This window comes from Salvelinus sp. IW2-2015, linkage group LG13 (genome assembly GCF_002910315.2).
Source record: "Salvelinus sp. IW2-2015 linkage group LG13, ASM291031v2, whole genome shotgun sequence".
Taxonomy (NCBI): Eukaryota; Metazoa; Chordata; class Actinopteri; order Salmoniformes; family Salmonidae; genus Salvelinus; species Salvelinus sp. IW2-2015.
In genome coordinates this window covers 30,980,723-30,997,674 of record NC_036853.1, presented here as the reverse complement: position 1 = coordinate 30,997,674, position 16,952 = coordinate 30,980,723, and the positions used below count along the sequence as shown (strand labels likewise).

At 46.7% G+C, this 16,952-nt stretch overlaps 1 protein-coding gene across 1 annotated transcript in view; it reads left to right on the top strand.

Moving 5' to 3' along the window:
* The window catches only part of LOC111971220 (tensin-3), a 107,120-nt gene that overhangs the window by 5,195 nt on the left and 84,973 nt on the right, over positions 1-16,952 (top strand). The window contains 1 exon segment of the mRNA XM_070445994.1: positions 5,656-5,826. Coding sequence (XP_070302095.1) covers positions 5,656-5,826 — 171 coding nt within the window.

The following is a 16,952-nucleotide window of genomic DNA, read 5'->3' as shown; positions in this document are numbered from 1 at the left end:
GGTTAGTCGAGGTAATTGTGGTAATACGTGTATGTAGGTAGAGGTGAAGTGACAATGCATGGATAATAAACAGAGAGTTGCAGCAGTGTAAAAATGGGGGTGGGGGGGGGGGCAGTGCAAATTGTCCGGATACACATTTGATTAGCTGTTCAGGAGTCTTATGGCTTGGAGGTAGGAGCTGTTAAAAAGACTTTTGGACCTAGACTTGGCGCTCCGGTACCACTTGCCGTGCGGTAACAGAGAGAACAGTCTATGACTAGGGTGGCTGGAGTCTTTGGCAATTTTTTGAGCCTTCCACAGACAACGCCTGGTATAGAGGTCCTGGAAGGTAGGAAGCTTGGCCAAAGTGATGTACTGGGCCGTAAGTACTAACCTCTGTAGTGCCTTGCGGTCGGAGGCCGAGCAGTTGTCATACGGCGGTGATGCAACCAGTCAGGATGCTCTTGATGGTGCAGCTGTATAACTTTTTGAGGATCTGAGGACCCATGCCGAATCTTTACAGTCTCCTGAGGGGGAATAGGCTTTGTCGTGCCCTCTTCACGACTGTCTTTGTTTGGACCATGATAGTGTGTTGGTGATGTGGACACCAAGGAACTTGAAGCTCTCAACCTGTTCCACTACAGCCCCGCCGATGTTAATGGGGGCCTGTTCGGCCCGCCTTTTCCTGTAGTCCACGATCAGCTCCTTTGTCTGGCTCACATTGAGGGAGATGTTGTTGTTCTGGCACCACACTGACAGTTCTCTGACCTCCTCCCTATAGGCTGTCTCATTGTTGTCGGTGATCAGGCCTACCGTTGTTGTGCCATCTGCAAACTTAATGATGGTGTTGGAGTCGTGTTTGACCACGCAGTCATGGGTGAACAGGGAGTACAGGAGGGGACTAAGTACACACCCCTGAGAGGCCACAGTGTTGAGGATCAGTGTGGCAGATGTGTTGTTACCTACCCTTACCACCTGGGGGCGGCCCGTCAGGAGGTCCAGGATCCAGTTGCAGAGGGAGGTGTTTAGTCCCAAGGTCCCTAGCTTAGTAATGAGCTTTGAGGGCACCATGGTGTTGAACGCTGAACTGTAGTCAATGAATAGCATTCTCACGTAGGTGTTCCTTTTGTCTAGGTGGGAAAGGCCAGTGTGGAATGCAACAGAGATTGCATCATCTGTGGATCTGTTGGGGCGGTATTCAAATTGGAGTGGGTCTGGGGTTTCTTGGATAATAGTGTTGATGTGAGCCATGAATCTCCTTTCAAAGCACTTCATGGCTACAGACATGAGTGCTACGGGTTGGTAGTCATTTTAGGCAGGTTACCTTGGTGTTCTTGGGCATAGKGACTATGATGGTCTGCTTGAAACATGTTGGTATTACAGACTCGGTCAGGGAGAGGTTGAAAATGTCAGTGAGTACACTTGCAAGTTGGTCAGCACATGTTCGGAGTATACGTCCTGTTAATCCGTCTGGCTTTGCGGCTTCGTGAATGTTGACCTGTTTAAAGGTCTTACTCACATCGGCTATGGAGAGCGTGATCACACAGTCGTCCGGAACAGCTGATGTTCTCATGCATGCTTCAGAGTTGTTKGCCTCGAAGCAAGCATGGAAGCTACTTAGCTCGTCTGGTAGGCTTGTGTCACTGGGCAGCTCTTGGCTGTGCTTCCCTTTGTAGTCCGTAATAGTTTGCAAGCCCTCCCACATCCGACAAGCGTCAAAGCTGGAGTAGCACGATTCAGTCTTAATCCTGTATTGACACTTTACCTGTTTAATGGTTCGTTGGAGGGCATAGCGGGATTTCTTATAAGCATCCGGGTTAGAGTYCTGCTCCTTGAAAGCGACAGCCTTAACCTTTAGCTCAGTACAGATGTTGCCTGTAATCCATGGCTTCTGGTTGGGGTATGTACGTACGGTCACTGTGGGGACGACGTCATCGATGCACTTATTGATGAAGCCAGTGAGTGATGTGGTGTACTCAATGCCAACGGAATAATCCCGGAACATTTTCCAGTCTGTGCTAGCAAAACAGTCCTGTAGCTTAGCATYTGCTTCAACTGACTACTTTTTTATTGACCGAGTCACTGGTTTTTCCTGCTTTTGTTTTTGTTTGTAAGCAGGAATCAGGAGGGTACGCATCTCTGTGTGTGGAGTAAAGGTGGTCTAGAGTTTTTTCCCCGTCTGGTTGCACATTTATAAACATGCTTGTAGAAGTTAGATAAAACRGATTTGAGTTTTCCTGCATTAAAGTCCCCGGCCACTAGGAGCGATCAAATCAAATCAAGTTTATTTTATATAGCCCTTCGTACATCAGCTAATATCTCGAAGTGCTGTACAGAAACCCAGCCTAAAACCCCAAACAGCAAGCAATGCAGGTGTAGAAGCAACGGTGGTAGGAAAAACTCCCTAGAAAGGACAAACCTAGGAAGAAACCTAGAGAGGAACCAGGCTATGAGGGGTGGCCAGTCTCTTCTCTGGCTGTGCCGGGTGGAGATTATAACAGAACTATGCCAAGATGTTCAAAATGTTCATAAGTGACAAGCATGGTCAAATAATACATGAATAATTTTCATTTGGCTTTTCATACCGATCATTAAGAGTTGAAAATAGCAGGTCTGGGACAGGTGGCGGTTCCATAACCGCAGGCAGAACAGTTGAAACTGGAATAGCAGCAAGGCCAGGTGGACTGGGGACAGCAAGGAGTCATCATGCCCGGTAGTCCTGACGTATGGTCCTAGGGCTCAGGTCCTCCGAGAGAGAGAAAGAAAGAGAAAGGAGAGAATTAAGGAGAGCCAAGATTTTCAAATGTTCATAAATGACAAGCATGGTCAAATAATAATCAGGAATAAATGTCAGTTGGCTTTTCATAGCCGATCATTAAGAGTTGAAAAACAGCAGGTCTGGGACAGGTAGGGGTTCCATAACCTACAGGCAGAACAGTTGAAACTGGAATAGCAGCAAGGCCAGGCGGACTGGGGACAGCAAGGAGTCATCATGCCCGGTTTGCGACATTGTGGCCCCATCAGAAAACCCCGGACAGGGCCAAACAGGAAGGATATAACCCCACCCACTTTGCCGAGCACAGCCCCCACACCACTAGAGGGATATCTTCAACCACAACTTACAATCCTGAGACAAGGCCGAGTATAGCCCACAAAGATCTCCACCACAGCACAAACCAAGGGGGGGCGCCAACCCAGACAGGAAGATCACGTCAGTAACTCAACCCACTCAAGTGACGCACCCCTCCCAGAGACGGCATGAAAGAGCACCGGTAAGCCAGTGACTCAGCCCTGTAATAGGGTTAGAGGCGGAGAATCCCAGTGGAGAGAGGGGAACCGGCCAGGCAGAGACAGCAAGGGCGGTTCGTTGCTCCAGAGCCTTTCCGTTCACCTTCACACTCCTGGGCCAGACTACACTCAATCATATGACCTACTGAAGAGATAAGTCTTCAGTAAAGACTTAAAGGTTGAGACCGAGTCTGCGTCTCTCACATGGGTAGGCAGACCATTCCATAAAAATGGAGATCTATAGGAGAAAGCCCTGCCTCCCGCTGTTTGCTTAGAAATTCTAGGGACAATTAGGAGGCCTGCGTCTTGTGACCGTAGCGTACGTATTGGTATGTACGGCAGGACCAACTCGGAAAGATAGGTAGGAGCAAGCCCATGTAACGCTTTATAGGTTAACAGTAAAACCTTGAAATCAGCCCTTGCCTAAACAGGAAGCCAGTGTAGGGAAGCTAGCACTGGAGTAATATGATCAAATTTCTTGGTTCTAGTCAGGATTCTAGCAGCCGTATTTAGCACTAACTGAATTTTTATTTAGTGCTTTATCCGGGTAGCCGGAAAGTAGAGCATTGCAGTAGTCTAACCTAGAAGTAACAAATGCATGGATAATTTTTCTGCATCATTTTTGGACAGAAACTTTCTGATTTTTGCAATGTTACGTAGATGGAAAAAAGCTGTCCTTGAAACAGTCTTGATATGTTCGTCAAAAGAGAGATCAGGGTCAAGAGTAACGCCGAGGTCCTTCACAGTTTTATTTGAGACGACTTTACAACCATCAAGATTAATTGTCAGATTTAACAGAGATCTCTTTGTTTCTTGGGACCTAGAACAAGCATCTCTGTTTTGTCCGAGTTTAAAAGTAGAAAGTTTGCAGCCATCCACTTCCTTATGTCTGAAACACAGACTTCTAGCGAGGCCTCTGGTTGAGCGTTTCCTGTTTACGTATGGCTGTATACAGCTCATTGGTGTGTTTTTTAGTGCCAATATCGGTTTGTGGTTGTATTTAGACAGCTACGGGAAAAAAAGGTAAATAGTATGGTCTACAGCTTATCATGAGATACTCTACCTCAGGCGAGCAAAACCTAGAGACTTCGTTAGATTTCATTGACCAGCTGTTGTTTACAAATATAACATCGACCACCCCTTGTCTTACCAGAAGCCTGTTCTATCCGGCCAAAAAAGCTTAAAACCACCAGCTGTATCTTATCCATGTTGTCGTTCAGCCTGGAATCTGTGGCTAACTCTCATCATCACCCCTCCAGACACAGCCTCATCCGCATCTGCCTCAACTGACTGGAGGTGTGTGTGTGTGGTGTGTGTGTGTGGTGTGTGTGTTGTGTGTGTGTGTGGTGTGTGTGTGTGTGTGTGTGTGTGGTGTGTGTGTGTGTGTGTGTGTGTGTTGACTGTGTGACTGTGTGACTGTGTGACTGTGTGACTGTGTGTGCATGTGAGTGTGTGTGCATGCATGCGTTATTGAATTAGTGAATAAGTAAATGAGAGAGGGAAAGGGTGAGTGAGGGGATGTCGAGGGTTATGACTAAGCTGTTACAGTAACACTAATCTGTTCCTTTTATAAGCCCCCAATTCCGCATTCATTGAGCATCACTGTCCTTCAAAGGATTTAGGACTAAAAGAATGAGCTAATACGCATGGTTGGATTTGAACTCAAATATCTCTGTGTGGACAAAAAAATCACTTCCCGCAAGCATTGAGTTTCTGAGGGCATAATTAATGTGTCAAGCCTCAAATAATCTGAGTGTAGTGAACTTTTGATGAGGATTCAATGCTATTAATTTTTTTTATTTAACCTTTATTTAACTAGGCAAGTCAGTTAAAAATAGATAAGATCTTGCTACCATAGAAAGGAAAATACCTGTCTATTTGTGAAAAAATCACCCTGATTATGTAAAGATTGTCTTCGGGAGAAGGAGAGGAGGACCAAAGTGCAGCTTGGTACGTATCCATAATACTTTTAATAAAGATGAATACGCGAACAAAAACAACAAAACGACCAACGAACAGTTCTGAAAGGTGCAACAAACATAAAGAAAATAACTACCCACAACACAGGTGGGAACAGGCTACCTAAGTATGGTTCTCAATCAGAGACAACGATTGACAGCTGCCTCTGATTGGGAACCAATACCAGGAAACACATAGAAGTACAAAACATAGAATGAACATAGAATGCCCACCCCAACTCACGCCTGACCAAACCAAAATAGAGACATAAAAAAGGAACTAAGGTCAGGATGTGACAGTACCCCCCAAAGGTCCGGACTCCGGCCGCAAAACCTGAACCTATAGGGGAGGGTCTGGGTGGGCATTTCACCGCGGTGGCAGCTCTGGTGCGGGACGTAGACCCACTCACCTCTGGCTTGGCCCACTTAGGTGGCGCCTCTAGAGCGGGGACCTCGCCCGGAACCAGGACTGGGGACCCTCGCAGCGGGCCCCGGACAGGAGGGCGACTTTGGCAGCTCCGGACAGGAGGGCGACTCTCTGGAGCTCCGGACAGGAGGGCGACTCTCTGGCAGCTCCGGACAGGAGGGCGACTCTCTGGCGGTTCCGGACAGGAGGGCGACTTCTCTGGCGGCTCCGGACAGGAGGGCGACTCTCTGGCGGCTCCGGACAGGAGGGCGACTCTCTGGCGGCTCCGGACAGGAGGGCGACTCTCTGGCGGCTCCGGACAGGAGGGAGACTCTCTGGCGGCTCCGGACAGGAGGGAGACTCTGGCGGCTCCGGACAGGAGGGAGACTCTGGCGGCTCCGGACAGGAGGGAGACTCTGGCGGCTCCGGACAGGAGGGAGACTCTGGCGGCTCCGGACAGGAGGGAGACTCTGGAGGCTCCGGACTGGAGGAAGACTATGGAGTGAGGAGACGCAGAGACAGCCTGGTGAATGGGGCTGCCACAGGGCCCACCAGGCTGGGGAGACCTACAGGAGGCCTGGTGCTTAGAGGAGGCACCGGATGAACCGGGCTGTGGGGGAGCACTGGAGCTCTGGTGCGCAGCCTTGGCACCACTCCTCCAGGCTGAATGACCACTTTAGCCCGGCCCCTCCAGAGTGCAGGCACAGGTCGAACTGGGCTGTGGGGGAGCACTGGAGATCTGTTGCTTACCACTCGCACTTCTCCATTAGGCTCAATGCCCACTTTAGCCCGGCACGTGTGGAGCGCAGGCATAGGACGAACTGCACCCTCCCAGCGCCCCGGAGACACAGTACGCAGAGCCGGCGCAGGATACGCAGAGCCGGCGCAGGATACCCTGGGCCGAAACGGCGCACCGGAGACCAAACATGCTGAGCTGGCACAATCTGCCCTGGCTGGATGCCTACTCTCGCATGGCACTTGCGGGTGCTGGCCTATAGCGCTCCGGGCTATGAGTGCGCACTGGCGACACCGTGCACTTCACCGCATAACACGGTGCCTGACCAGTACTACGCTGCTTCCGGTAAGCACGGGGAGTTGGTTCAGGTCTATCGCCTGACTCCGCCAATCTCCCCGTGTGCCTCCCCAAACAATTTTGGGGGGAGCTGCCTCTCGTGCCTGCTGCGCTGCCTTGCCTCATATCGCCGCCTCTCAGCTTTCGCCGCCTCCAGTTCTTCTTTCGGGCGGCGATATTCCCCAGCCTTTCTCCAGGGTCCCTTACCGTCCAATATCTCCTCCCAAGTCCAGGAGTCCTGAACCCTCTGCTCCTCCATACCACACTGCTTGGTCCGTTGGTGGTGGGTAGTTCTGTAACGCTCGTCTGATGAAGAATGAGGAGTGGACCAAAGCGCAGCGTGGTATGTGTTCATGATTTTATTTGACTCAGAACACTGTGAACAAAAATAACAAAGAGACAAATGAACAGTTCTGTCAGGTAACCAAAATAAACAGAAAACAACTACCCACAAAACACAGGTGGGATAAGGCTACCTAAGTATGGTTCTCAATCAGAGACGATAGACAGCTGCCTCTGATTGAGAACCACACCCGGCCAAACACAAAGAAATAGAAAGCATAGAAAAATGAACATAGAATGCCCACCCAAATCACACCCTGACCAAACCAAAATAGAAACATAAAAAGCTCTCYACGGTCAGGRCGTGACAGTTTGGCTCAGTCCTTCTTCTCTACTGTGGCTTGGTGTCGGTCTCTCCCCGTTCTCTTCCACGGTGTGCCACCGTGTGTCACGSCCGTCGTAGKGAGGAGACCAAGACGCAGCGTGGTATCCGTACATTCTTCTTTATTAATAAGAATGAACACTGAACAAAACTAACAAGATAACAAAATGAACCGTGAAGCTATACAAAATGAGTGCTGACAGGCAACTACACATAGACAAGAACCCACAAAACCAAAAGGGAAAATGGCAACCTAAATATGATCCCCAATCAGAGACAACAATAAACAGCTGCCTCTGATTGGGAACCAATTCAGGTAACCATAGACATACATATACCTAGATTTACCAAAACCCCTAGACATACAAAAAAACCTAGACAATACAAAACCAGCATATCCACCCTCGTCACACCCTGACCTAACCAAAATAATAAAGAAAACAGATAACTAAGGTCAGGGTGTGACACCGTGCTCCTTTTATTTGGCCTCCACGGCTGGTTGGCACTTTCCTCTTATTACCTCCACTTAGAGCTGTCCATGTCGGGGTGCCCAGCTCCCRTATTCCCAGCAGAGGGAGCCAACGTCGCCTCACGTACCTCCCCTCTATTACCATCCCCCGGGGTAGACCTCCTGGGATACCACACCCCTGACACTGTCACTTTAGGCCCAGGCAGTGTGGTCCAAGGGTGAATGTTGGGACTTAGCGCAGACACACTCTATGGAAAGGTAGGCTCCACTCCTCTTCCTCCTTGCGCCACATCTCTATCTCTCCAATCATCTCTAACTCCTCTTCCTCCCTGCCTTCTGCTTCTGAGCCCTGACTCTCCACATCACTTCCTTCACTTTCACTGACCTAGAGGAACAGAGTAACTTCGGGAGAGGAGCAACAAATGGGATACAATTGTAGTCAGGAACATAATCTCCCTCTCTCCTTCTCACACTGTCTTTCTCTTCCTTCCATCCTCTCTTTCTTTTTCTCAACAATACACACGCTCTCTTCCTAATAAGGGGTTTCCAAAATAAATTGTGTGATACAGTTGCACAGCTCCCATTCCACACACACACACACACTCTCTGTCTCCTGCAATCAATTGTTTTCTTGCCTGACAGACTAACTACAGAGTTTGCCAATGTCAGCTGATTAGTTACGAAGCTGTGACAGTTTCCAAATGAATTGCATCGGTAGAAACAGGACAAAACAAGCAACTTGCTAGCTGACCATGTAAACAACTATCCAACTCATCATATGACCTCCACTCCTAGGGCATCTGCTAACCTAACACGACAGCTGAACAGTCAAATAATAGGAAAGCGAGGCAATCTGTCATTCTGCCCCTGAATAAGGCAGTTAACCCACTGTTCCTAGGCCGTCACTGAAAATAAGAATTTGTTCTTAACTGACTTGCCTAGTTAAATAAGGTAATTAAAAAATATATATAATAAAAAATGTATAGCTTATGAATATCTTCACCTAGCAAACATGACAAATCATAACCTAAGCCCCACAAATAAACAAAATTTACTCTAGCCTTCATTTCGGTGACTAGTTAGCTAATTTATGTATGGCTAGCTGGTGAAARTGATAGATGAGGTTTACGCTTTGTGAGCGCAGCCCAAATTCACAGCTACACACAACTTTTCTTGCCTGACAGACTAACTAGTTAGCAAGCAGCTTGGGACGTTTCCATATGAATTACAKCGGTAAAAACAAGACAAAACAACCAACTAGTTAGCTGACTATATACAAATAAACACTGCAACAATTTCCATGATACAGGGAGCAATTATTTGAGCTCTACAGCTGATGTGCTCGACTGTACCAACCARGTCATCATGACATGACATGACTTGCTAATCTATAAACTATTCCCCAAGTTTCACAGCATCAAACATCGACAACACTAAACATATATGTTTATTTTTAAGAACAAATTCTTATTTGCAATGGCGGCCTACCGGGGAACAGCGGGTTAACAGCGGGTTAACTGCCTTATCTGCTGTTTACGTATTTCACTCACCTCGACATCATCGCTTTTCAAAGTGCAAGGATGTGTGCRAATCCGTATCACCAACTAACATAGATAAAGCCTCTTTCACAGTGAAAAGTTGTGTCTACTTCGGCGCTGTCATTTTGAGTAATTAATTATTTATTTTTTTGAAAAGTCAAATGACAACATACCCTGTTTCCGGTTTCTGGTTGATGACAACAGCCATGTGAATACTACAGCAGGTTGTTAGCAAGTAAATGTTGCGATATTGACACAGCTAATATTGTTAGAAAAACAAGGCTGTTCGCGGTCGCTATTGTAATTTAAAGAAAGGCTGTCGATGGCTGCTATRGGTTCTAAAGGGTTGAATTATAACTTGGAATAAACTGATACCTAAAATACTGCTTGTCCCAGAATGACATGTTAGGTAGGGATTAAAGCTATCTGCTCCTGCTAGCTAGCAACATATCTACTTGTTGTAACTAGCTGGCTAACTAGCAAGCTAGAGAGATAGAGATCTCTCTCGAGCTGTCACCAGCGGTGTTTAGTACCTTAGATCCGGAGAACTTGATTGGCTGACGTGATCATCAGAGATGGTAWCTGGATARTACACAAGTTTTGAATGGTTTRCAGTTTAGTACTCAGCACCGTTTGCCTGTCCAGCTAGCGAACGTAAAAATAAGTATTTGGAAAAATTTTGCAAAAATGAACATTGCCAATAAACGGAAATGTCTTCAGAAGAAATACATATACACAATATGTAAAAAARAACTGCTTCTCCCTCAACAGAGATCAATCATCTCGAAAACTAAAGCAGATAGCTTTCCAAGGCCCACCACCTATCTGACTTGTTTGGATTCAAAGTCTGAGTTGTTGACCCGTACTGTAAAGTTAACCTCCAATCAGATATCAGACCTTCAGGATGTAAAGAGAACTGCACCTCTGCTTCACAGAGGTGTGACAGAATGAGGGATTTGGAACACACCACAGAGAAGGTTGAATTCACGAGAAGACAATAAAACCATTCGCTTTGAGTGTTCATAAAACAGAGGCCGGGGTGTGGGCTGGCCTGTGATTGGGCCATAGCTGTGGTGTTGAAATGTGTGTGTGTCTCTCTCAGTGAAGGCCTGGGTCTAGACTAAATGTGTGTGCCTAGCTCAGTGCAGACCTGGGTCTAGACTGAATATGTGTGTTTCTCTCTCAGTGAAGACCTGGGTCTAGACTAAATGTGTGTGCCTAGCTCAGTGCAGACCTGGGTCTAGACTGAATATGTGTGTGTCTCTCTCAGTGAAGACCTGGGTCTAGACTAAATGTGTGTCTCCCTCAGTGCAGGCCTGGCCCTAGACCACTTTGCCATGAGAAGGTTTTTCCAACGACAAAGTGTCTTCGTTAATGACTCCCTCGCAGAAACAGTAGGAATCTGGTTGGTTGACCTTGATCTGCAAAAGCTCCTCTGCACAACAGGTCAATATATTTCAAAGGTCAACTCTCAGGTCAATAGTGAGATTCAGATGTTTTCTGGTTGAGGGCTTCCTTGTTCTGAAGTTTTACCTGAGATTACACGGTCAGGGGTCAGACTTGGGAGGTCAATCACTTGACATACTTCTTGTCACACGGAGCGGAACAGGTGAACCCAAGAGAAGACTCAGACGAGGAGACTGGGATGAGGTAACCAAGGTATTTATTGAAACACRGGGGGAAGATTGAGTGCAGGCCAGGGGAAGCTCGGGCGGGTTGCCGGAAACSAAATGCGGAGGCTGAGRCTGGAGCGAGAGGTGTTGGRTCAKKATAAGCAGGTCGGGAGGGGAATCCAAGGGAGCGTAGARTGGGGAATCCAGGACAGAGTAGCAGGACTGACGAGAAGTYGGACTGGAGACAAGGACCAGAGTCAGAGYGAGTAGATCTGTAGCGGAGAGAAAAACAGCGGCAGGCAAGGGAAAACAGGACAACAGGAACAAACGGCTAGAAACATGGACTGACAGAGCAGAGATTACGATCTGGCAGTGTGGAAGTGGCAGGACTGAGTATTTGTAGAGGTCTTGATTATGGAACAGGTTGCAGCTGGTGAGGATCTGCTCTGACTCCAGCACACCTGTCTCTCACACACACACACACACACACACACACACACACACACACACACACACACACACACACACACACACACACACACACACACACACACACACACACACACACACACACAGGGAGAGAGAGAGCACTGGGGGAGTGGCGGCAGGTCAAGGAGACACAGGATGAGCACTAGAGGGCGTGGCAGGAGCAGATGTGACACTTCTTTCCTCTCTCTTTCTTTCTTTCTCTTGCTTTCTCTCTCTCTCTTTCCCCTCCTCTGTCTCAACCCTCTCTATCTCTGTCTTTCTCTCTCCCTCCCTCTCTCTCGCTCTCTGTCCCACTCTCGTTTTCTCTCTTTATCCCCTCCCTCTCTATCCCCCCTCTTTCTCTCTCTTTCTCTTCTCCCCCTCTCTCTCCCCACATCAGGTATGTGTGGATGTTCAGCAGTCCGCTAAAGGGAGCGATGAAGAGGAATCCCTCTCTTCCTCCTCTGTGTTGTTCTTCAAGGCATGCTCAACATCAAGCCTGAGGGAGGTTAGAAATACTAACAGAAACACCTCACTTCACATCTCACATCAAAATGATACACATTGTTCTCAGATATACAATTTATGATGCACTGCTGAATTTGCGCTGTATATTTCATTTTTGTGTTGTGTGCAGGATGTCGTCTGTTCYTGAGAGTGTACCAGAGCCTACAGGCTGTCTGCACCTCAGCAGTATGGTGAAATATAATACTTCAGCTATTATACATTTATATTATATACACTGAGTGTACAAAGCATTAGGAACAACCTTCCTAATATTAAGTTGCACCCCCTTTGCCCTAAGAACAGGCTCAATTCGTCGGGACATGGACTCTACAAGGTGTCGAAAGCATTCCACAGAGATGCTGGCCCATGTTGACTCCAATGCTTCCCACAGTTGTGTCAAGTTGGCTRGATGTCTTCTGGGTGGTGGACCATTCTTGTGGTGGACCATTCACGCAAAACTGTTGAGTGTGAAAAACCCAGCAGCGCTGCAGTTCTTGACACACTCAAACCGGTGCCCCTGGTACCTACTACCATATCCAGTTCAAAGGCACTTACATATTTAGTTTTGCCCATTCACCCTCTGAATGGCACATACGCAATCCATGTCTCAAGACTTAAAAATCCTTCTTTAACCTGTCTCATCCCCTTCATCTACACTGATCGAAGTGGATTTAACAGGTGACATAAATTAGGGTTGATCAACTTTCACCTGGATTCACAAGGTCAGTGTATGTCATGGAAAAAGCAAGTGTTCCTAATGTTTTGTACACYAGCATAATGATGTAAAACCAGCGATGGTAATAAAGTTGACAGACAGGGTTTACTTTGTACTGCAACCAGCTCAACTGCTGAAGGGGGACGCAATTGTCAACRGTGGGTGTAGMTGGTGCATAGAAGTCAGGYGCAGGAGAGCAGAGATGAGTGGACAAAGCACTTTACTGAGGCAATMATTTTAACAGAAYGCAATCGCGTCACAAAAACAAATGCCCAAAGAACAAGTGAGGCAGCACAAAGTACCACAACCACGTACAAAGTACGAGCTGCCACAAAGCACGTGTATAAAACAGAACCCGGTGCAAACCAGCCGGAAGCGTGCCAACCTGACAATAAACAATTACACACACAGACATGGGGGGGACAGAGGGTTAAATACATGACAAGTAATGAGGGAAATGTAAACCAGGTGTGTGGGAAAACAAGACAAAACAAATGGAAAATGAAAGGTAGATCGGCGATGGCTAGAAAACCGGTGACGTCGACCGCCGAACGCCGCCCGAACAAGGAGAGAAACCGACTTCGGCGGAAGTCGTGACAACAATGGTAAGGTTTTTCCAATCGCGTTCATCTCTCTACTCCGCCTGTCTACCTCGCTCTCTCTGTCTTGAGCTTTCGCTAGTGAACTTGCAACATTGCATCGACTGTGTCCAGCCCAAATGGCGGGTGCATAGTGCACTCTTTGGATGAGTGCGCAGGTAGCAGGTAGCCTACTTTTTGAAGTGATTTGTTTGGCATTTAAATGAAAACTTAATGACTGGTTGTGTTCATGCCACATTAAAAGGAAATACATTTGTACTGTTAAAATACATATTTTACTATTAGGCCCATAAAAATGTTGAAAGAAATTTGCAAATAGGAAGTTCTGTGAAAAAATGTATCCTCCCCAAATGTCACAATACAATTCGCATTCTCACGAAACCTTTGAACTCTGAAATCCTGAAACCCACATGGGACATGTAATGTTGTACAAACATTAGTGGACTGGGATGATTCTATGAACCTGTATAGACAGCTAGGTGAGGTAACAGTCTGTCTCTACTGTCTGTGGTTCAGGTGGAGTGTGATGATAAAAATCCTCAGCCAGCCGAGAGGTCATCTTCAGGCTCCAATTTCACACTGGCATTATCCACAGACAGCCCCTCCTTTTCCACAAGGTAGACCTTGACACAGCCAATACAGGTACAGCAGTATGCCTACTGTGAAGCCTAATTAAATTATCTACTCTCCCTCTCTCACACACACTCACCTCTCTCTCTTTCTCGCTCTCTCTCTCTTTTTCTCACACATACACACCCTCCCTACTCTCTCGCTCTCTCTCTGTAAATATTGTCACGGGCTAACCTTGGTCCAATCACCAGGTGATGAGTACAGGTGTGAAATACACACGGAAGCAAAGACACACACACAGATAGAGATAGATTTTCAACCTCCCTCCCTTTTCCAGATCCCAGATTTCCATGMGATGGGAAGGTTGCGTTGATGTTCTCTGAGAGTCCTGAGAAGATGCCGGGTAATTCCCAGCCATCATCGTATTTAGGCATAATCCTAAACTCTCAAACCCCCTCAAACCACCATGGTCCAACAAACACACACCTAGACCACCACTACAGCTGGTGTGGCTGACTAACAGCCCCTACCAACCCCGGTCACCATGCAGTCACACATTCTGTCAGTCGCCGTCACAGACGTTCACCTTGCTTTGTTGTATCTGTCAGGCCAAGCAGAGCAGGGCAGAGGTGACACACATCAAATAATTCCTTCTGGGACCAGTGCATCAGAATTGTTCACCTGTTCAGTCAGAGTCTGAACAGATACGCAGGCACGTCTGTTTTCACAATACGTGTGTATGAGCAGAAATTGTGCAAAAAGGTTTGATTTATTCTGGGCCTGCTTGACCAAAGTGAAGAGTCCAGCCTACCTGTGCCTCCTTGCTCTGACCAGAAGGGGACAGTATTCAGCAGAATGCAGAGCCTGAAAGGCTCTTAATGGAATCAAATGAAATCAAATTGTATTGGTCACATAAATGTGTTTAGCAGATGTTATTGCGGGTGTAGCGAAATGTTTGTTTCTAGCTCCATCAGTGCAGTAATATCTAACAAGTAATGTCTAACAGTTTCACAACATATACCCAAAATACACGTACATCTAAGTAAGGAATGGATTAAGAATATATATACATATATGTCAGAGCGGCATTGGACWAAGATACAGTGGCATAGTTTAGAGTACAGTATATACATATGAGATGGGTGATGCAATATTTACAGACAACTAAAGTGACTAAGATACCGTAGAATAGTATAGAGCACAGTTTCCACATATGAGATGAGTAATGGAAGATACGGATACATTATTAAAGTGGCTAGTGTTTCATTTCCTTAAAGTGGCCAGTGATTCCTAATCTATGTCTATAGGCAGCAGCATCTGATGTGCTGGGAGCTAGTATACAGTGCATTTGGAAAGTATTCAGACCCTTGACTTTGTTACATTACAGCCTTAATCTACAATTGAATAAAACATTCTTTGCCATCATCAATCTTACACTATAACCCATAATGACAAAGCAAAAACTGGTTTTAAGAAATTTGTGCAAATGTATTAATAATAAAAAAAAACTGGAAAATCACATTTACATAACTATTCAGACCCTTTACTCAGTACTTTGGYAGCAATTACAGACTCGAGTCTTCTTGGGTATGACGCTACAAACTTGGCGCACCTGTATTTGGGGAGTTTCTCCCATTCCTCTCTGCATATCAAATCAAATCAAATGTATTTATAAAGCCCTTCTTACATCAGCTGATATCTCAAAGTGCTGTACAGAAACCCAGCCTAAAACACCAAACAGCAAGCAATGCAGGTGTAGAAGCACGGTGGCTAGGAAAAACTCCCCAGAAAGGCCAGAACCTAGGAAGAAACCTAGAGAGGAACCAGGCTATGAGGGGTGGCCAGTCCTCTTCTGGCTGTGCTGGGTGGAGATTAGAACAGAACATGGCCAAGATGTTCAAATGTTCATAGATGACCAGCAGGGTCATCCCTTTATAAATAAGTTTGATTTGATATGCAGAGAGGAATGGGAGAAACTCCCCAAATACAGGTGTGCCAAGTGTCATACCCAAGAAGACTCGAGGCTGTAATTGCTGCCAAAGTGCCTTCAACAAAGTACTGAGTACAGGGTCTGAACACTTATGTAAATGCGATATTTCCGTTTTTAAATTTTTAATACATTTGCACACATTTGTTAACCTGTTTTTTCTTTGTCATTATGGGTTATTGTGTATAGATTGATGAGGGGAAAAATTGTTTTTGTTGCATATCCTCTCAAGCTCTGTTAGGTTGGATGGGGAGCATTGCTGCACAGCTATTTTCAGGTCTCTCCACGGATGTTTGACTGGGTTCAAGTCCAGGCTCTGGCTGGGCCACTCAAGGACATTCAGAGACTCCTACATTGTCTTGGCTGTGTGCTGAGGGTCATTGTCTTGTTGGAAGGTGAACCTTCGCCCCAGTCTGAGGTTCTGAGCGCTCTAGAGTAGATTTGAATCAAGAATCTCTCTGTACTTTGCTCCGTTCATCTTTGCCTCAATCCTAACTAGTCTCCCAATCCTTGTCGCTGAAAATCATCCCCACAGCATGATGCTGCCACCACCATGCTTCACCGTAGGGATGGTGTCAGGTTTTCTCCAGACGTGACGCTAGGCATTCAGGCCAAAGAGTTCAATCTTGGTTTCATCAGACCAGAGAATCTTGTTTATCATGGTCTGAGAGTCATTGGGTGCCTTTTGGCAAACTCCAAGCAGGCTGTCATGTGCCTTTCACTGAGGAGTGGCTTCTTTTTGGACACTACCATGAAGGCCTGATTGGTGGAGTGCTGCAGAGATGGTTGTCCTTCTGAAAGGGTCTCCCAACTCCACAGAGGAACACTAGAGCTCTGTCAATGTGACCATCGGGTTTCTGGTCATCTCCCTGACCAAGGCCCTTCTCCCCCGATTGCTCAGCTTCGCTGGGCGGCCAGCTCTAGGAAGAATCTTGATTGTTCCAAACTTCTTCCATTTAAGAATGATGGAAGCCATTGTGTTATTAGGGACCTTCAATGCTCCAGAATTTTTTTGGTACCCTTCCCCAGATCTGTGCCTCGACACAATCCTGTCTCGGAGATCTACGGACAATTCCTTCGACCTCATGGCTTGGTTTTTGCTCTGACATGCACTGTCAA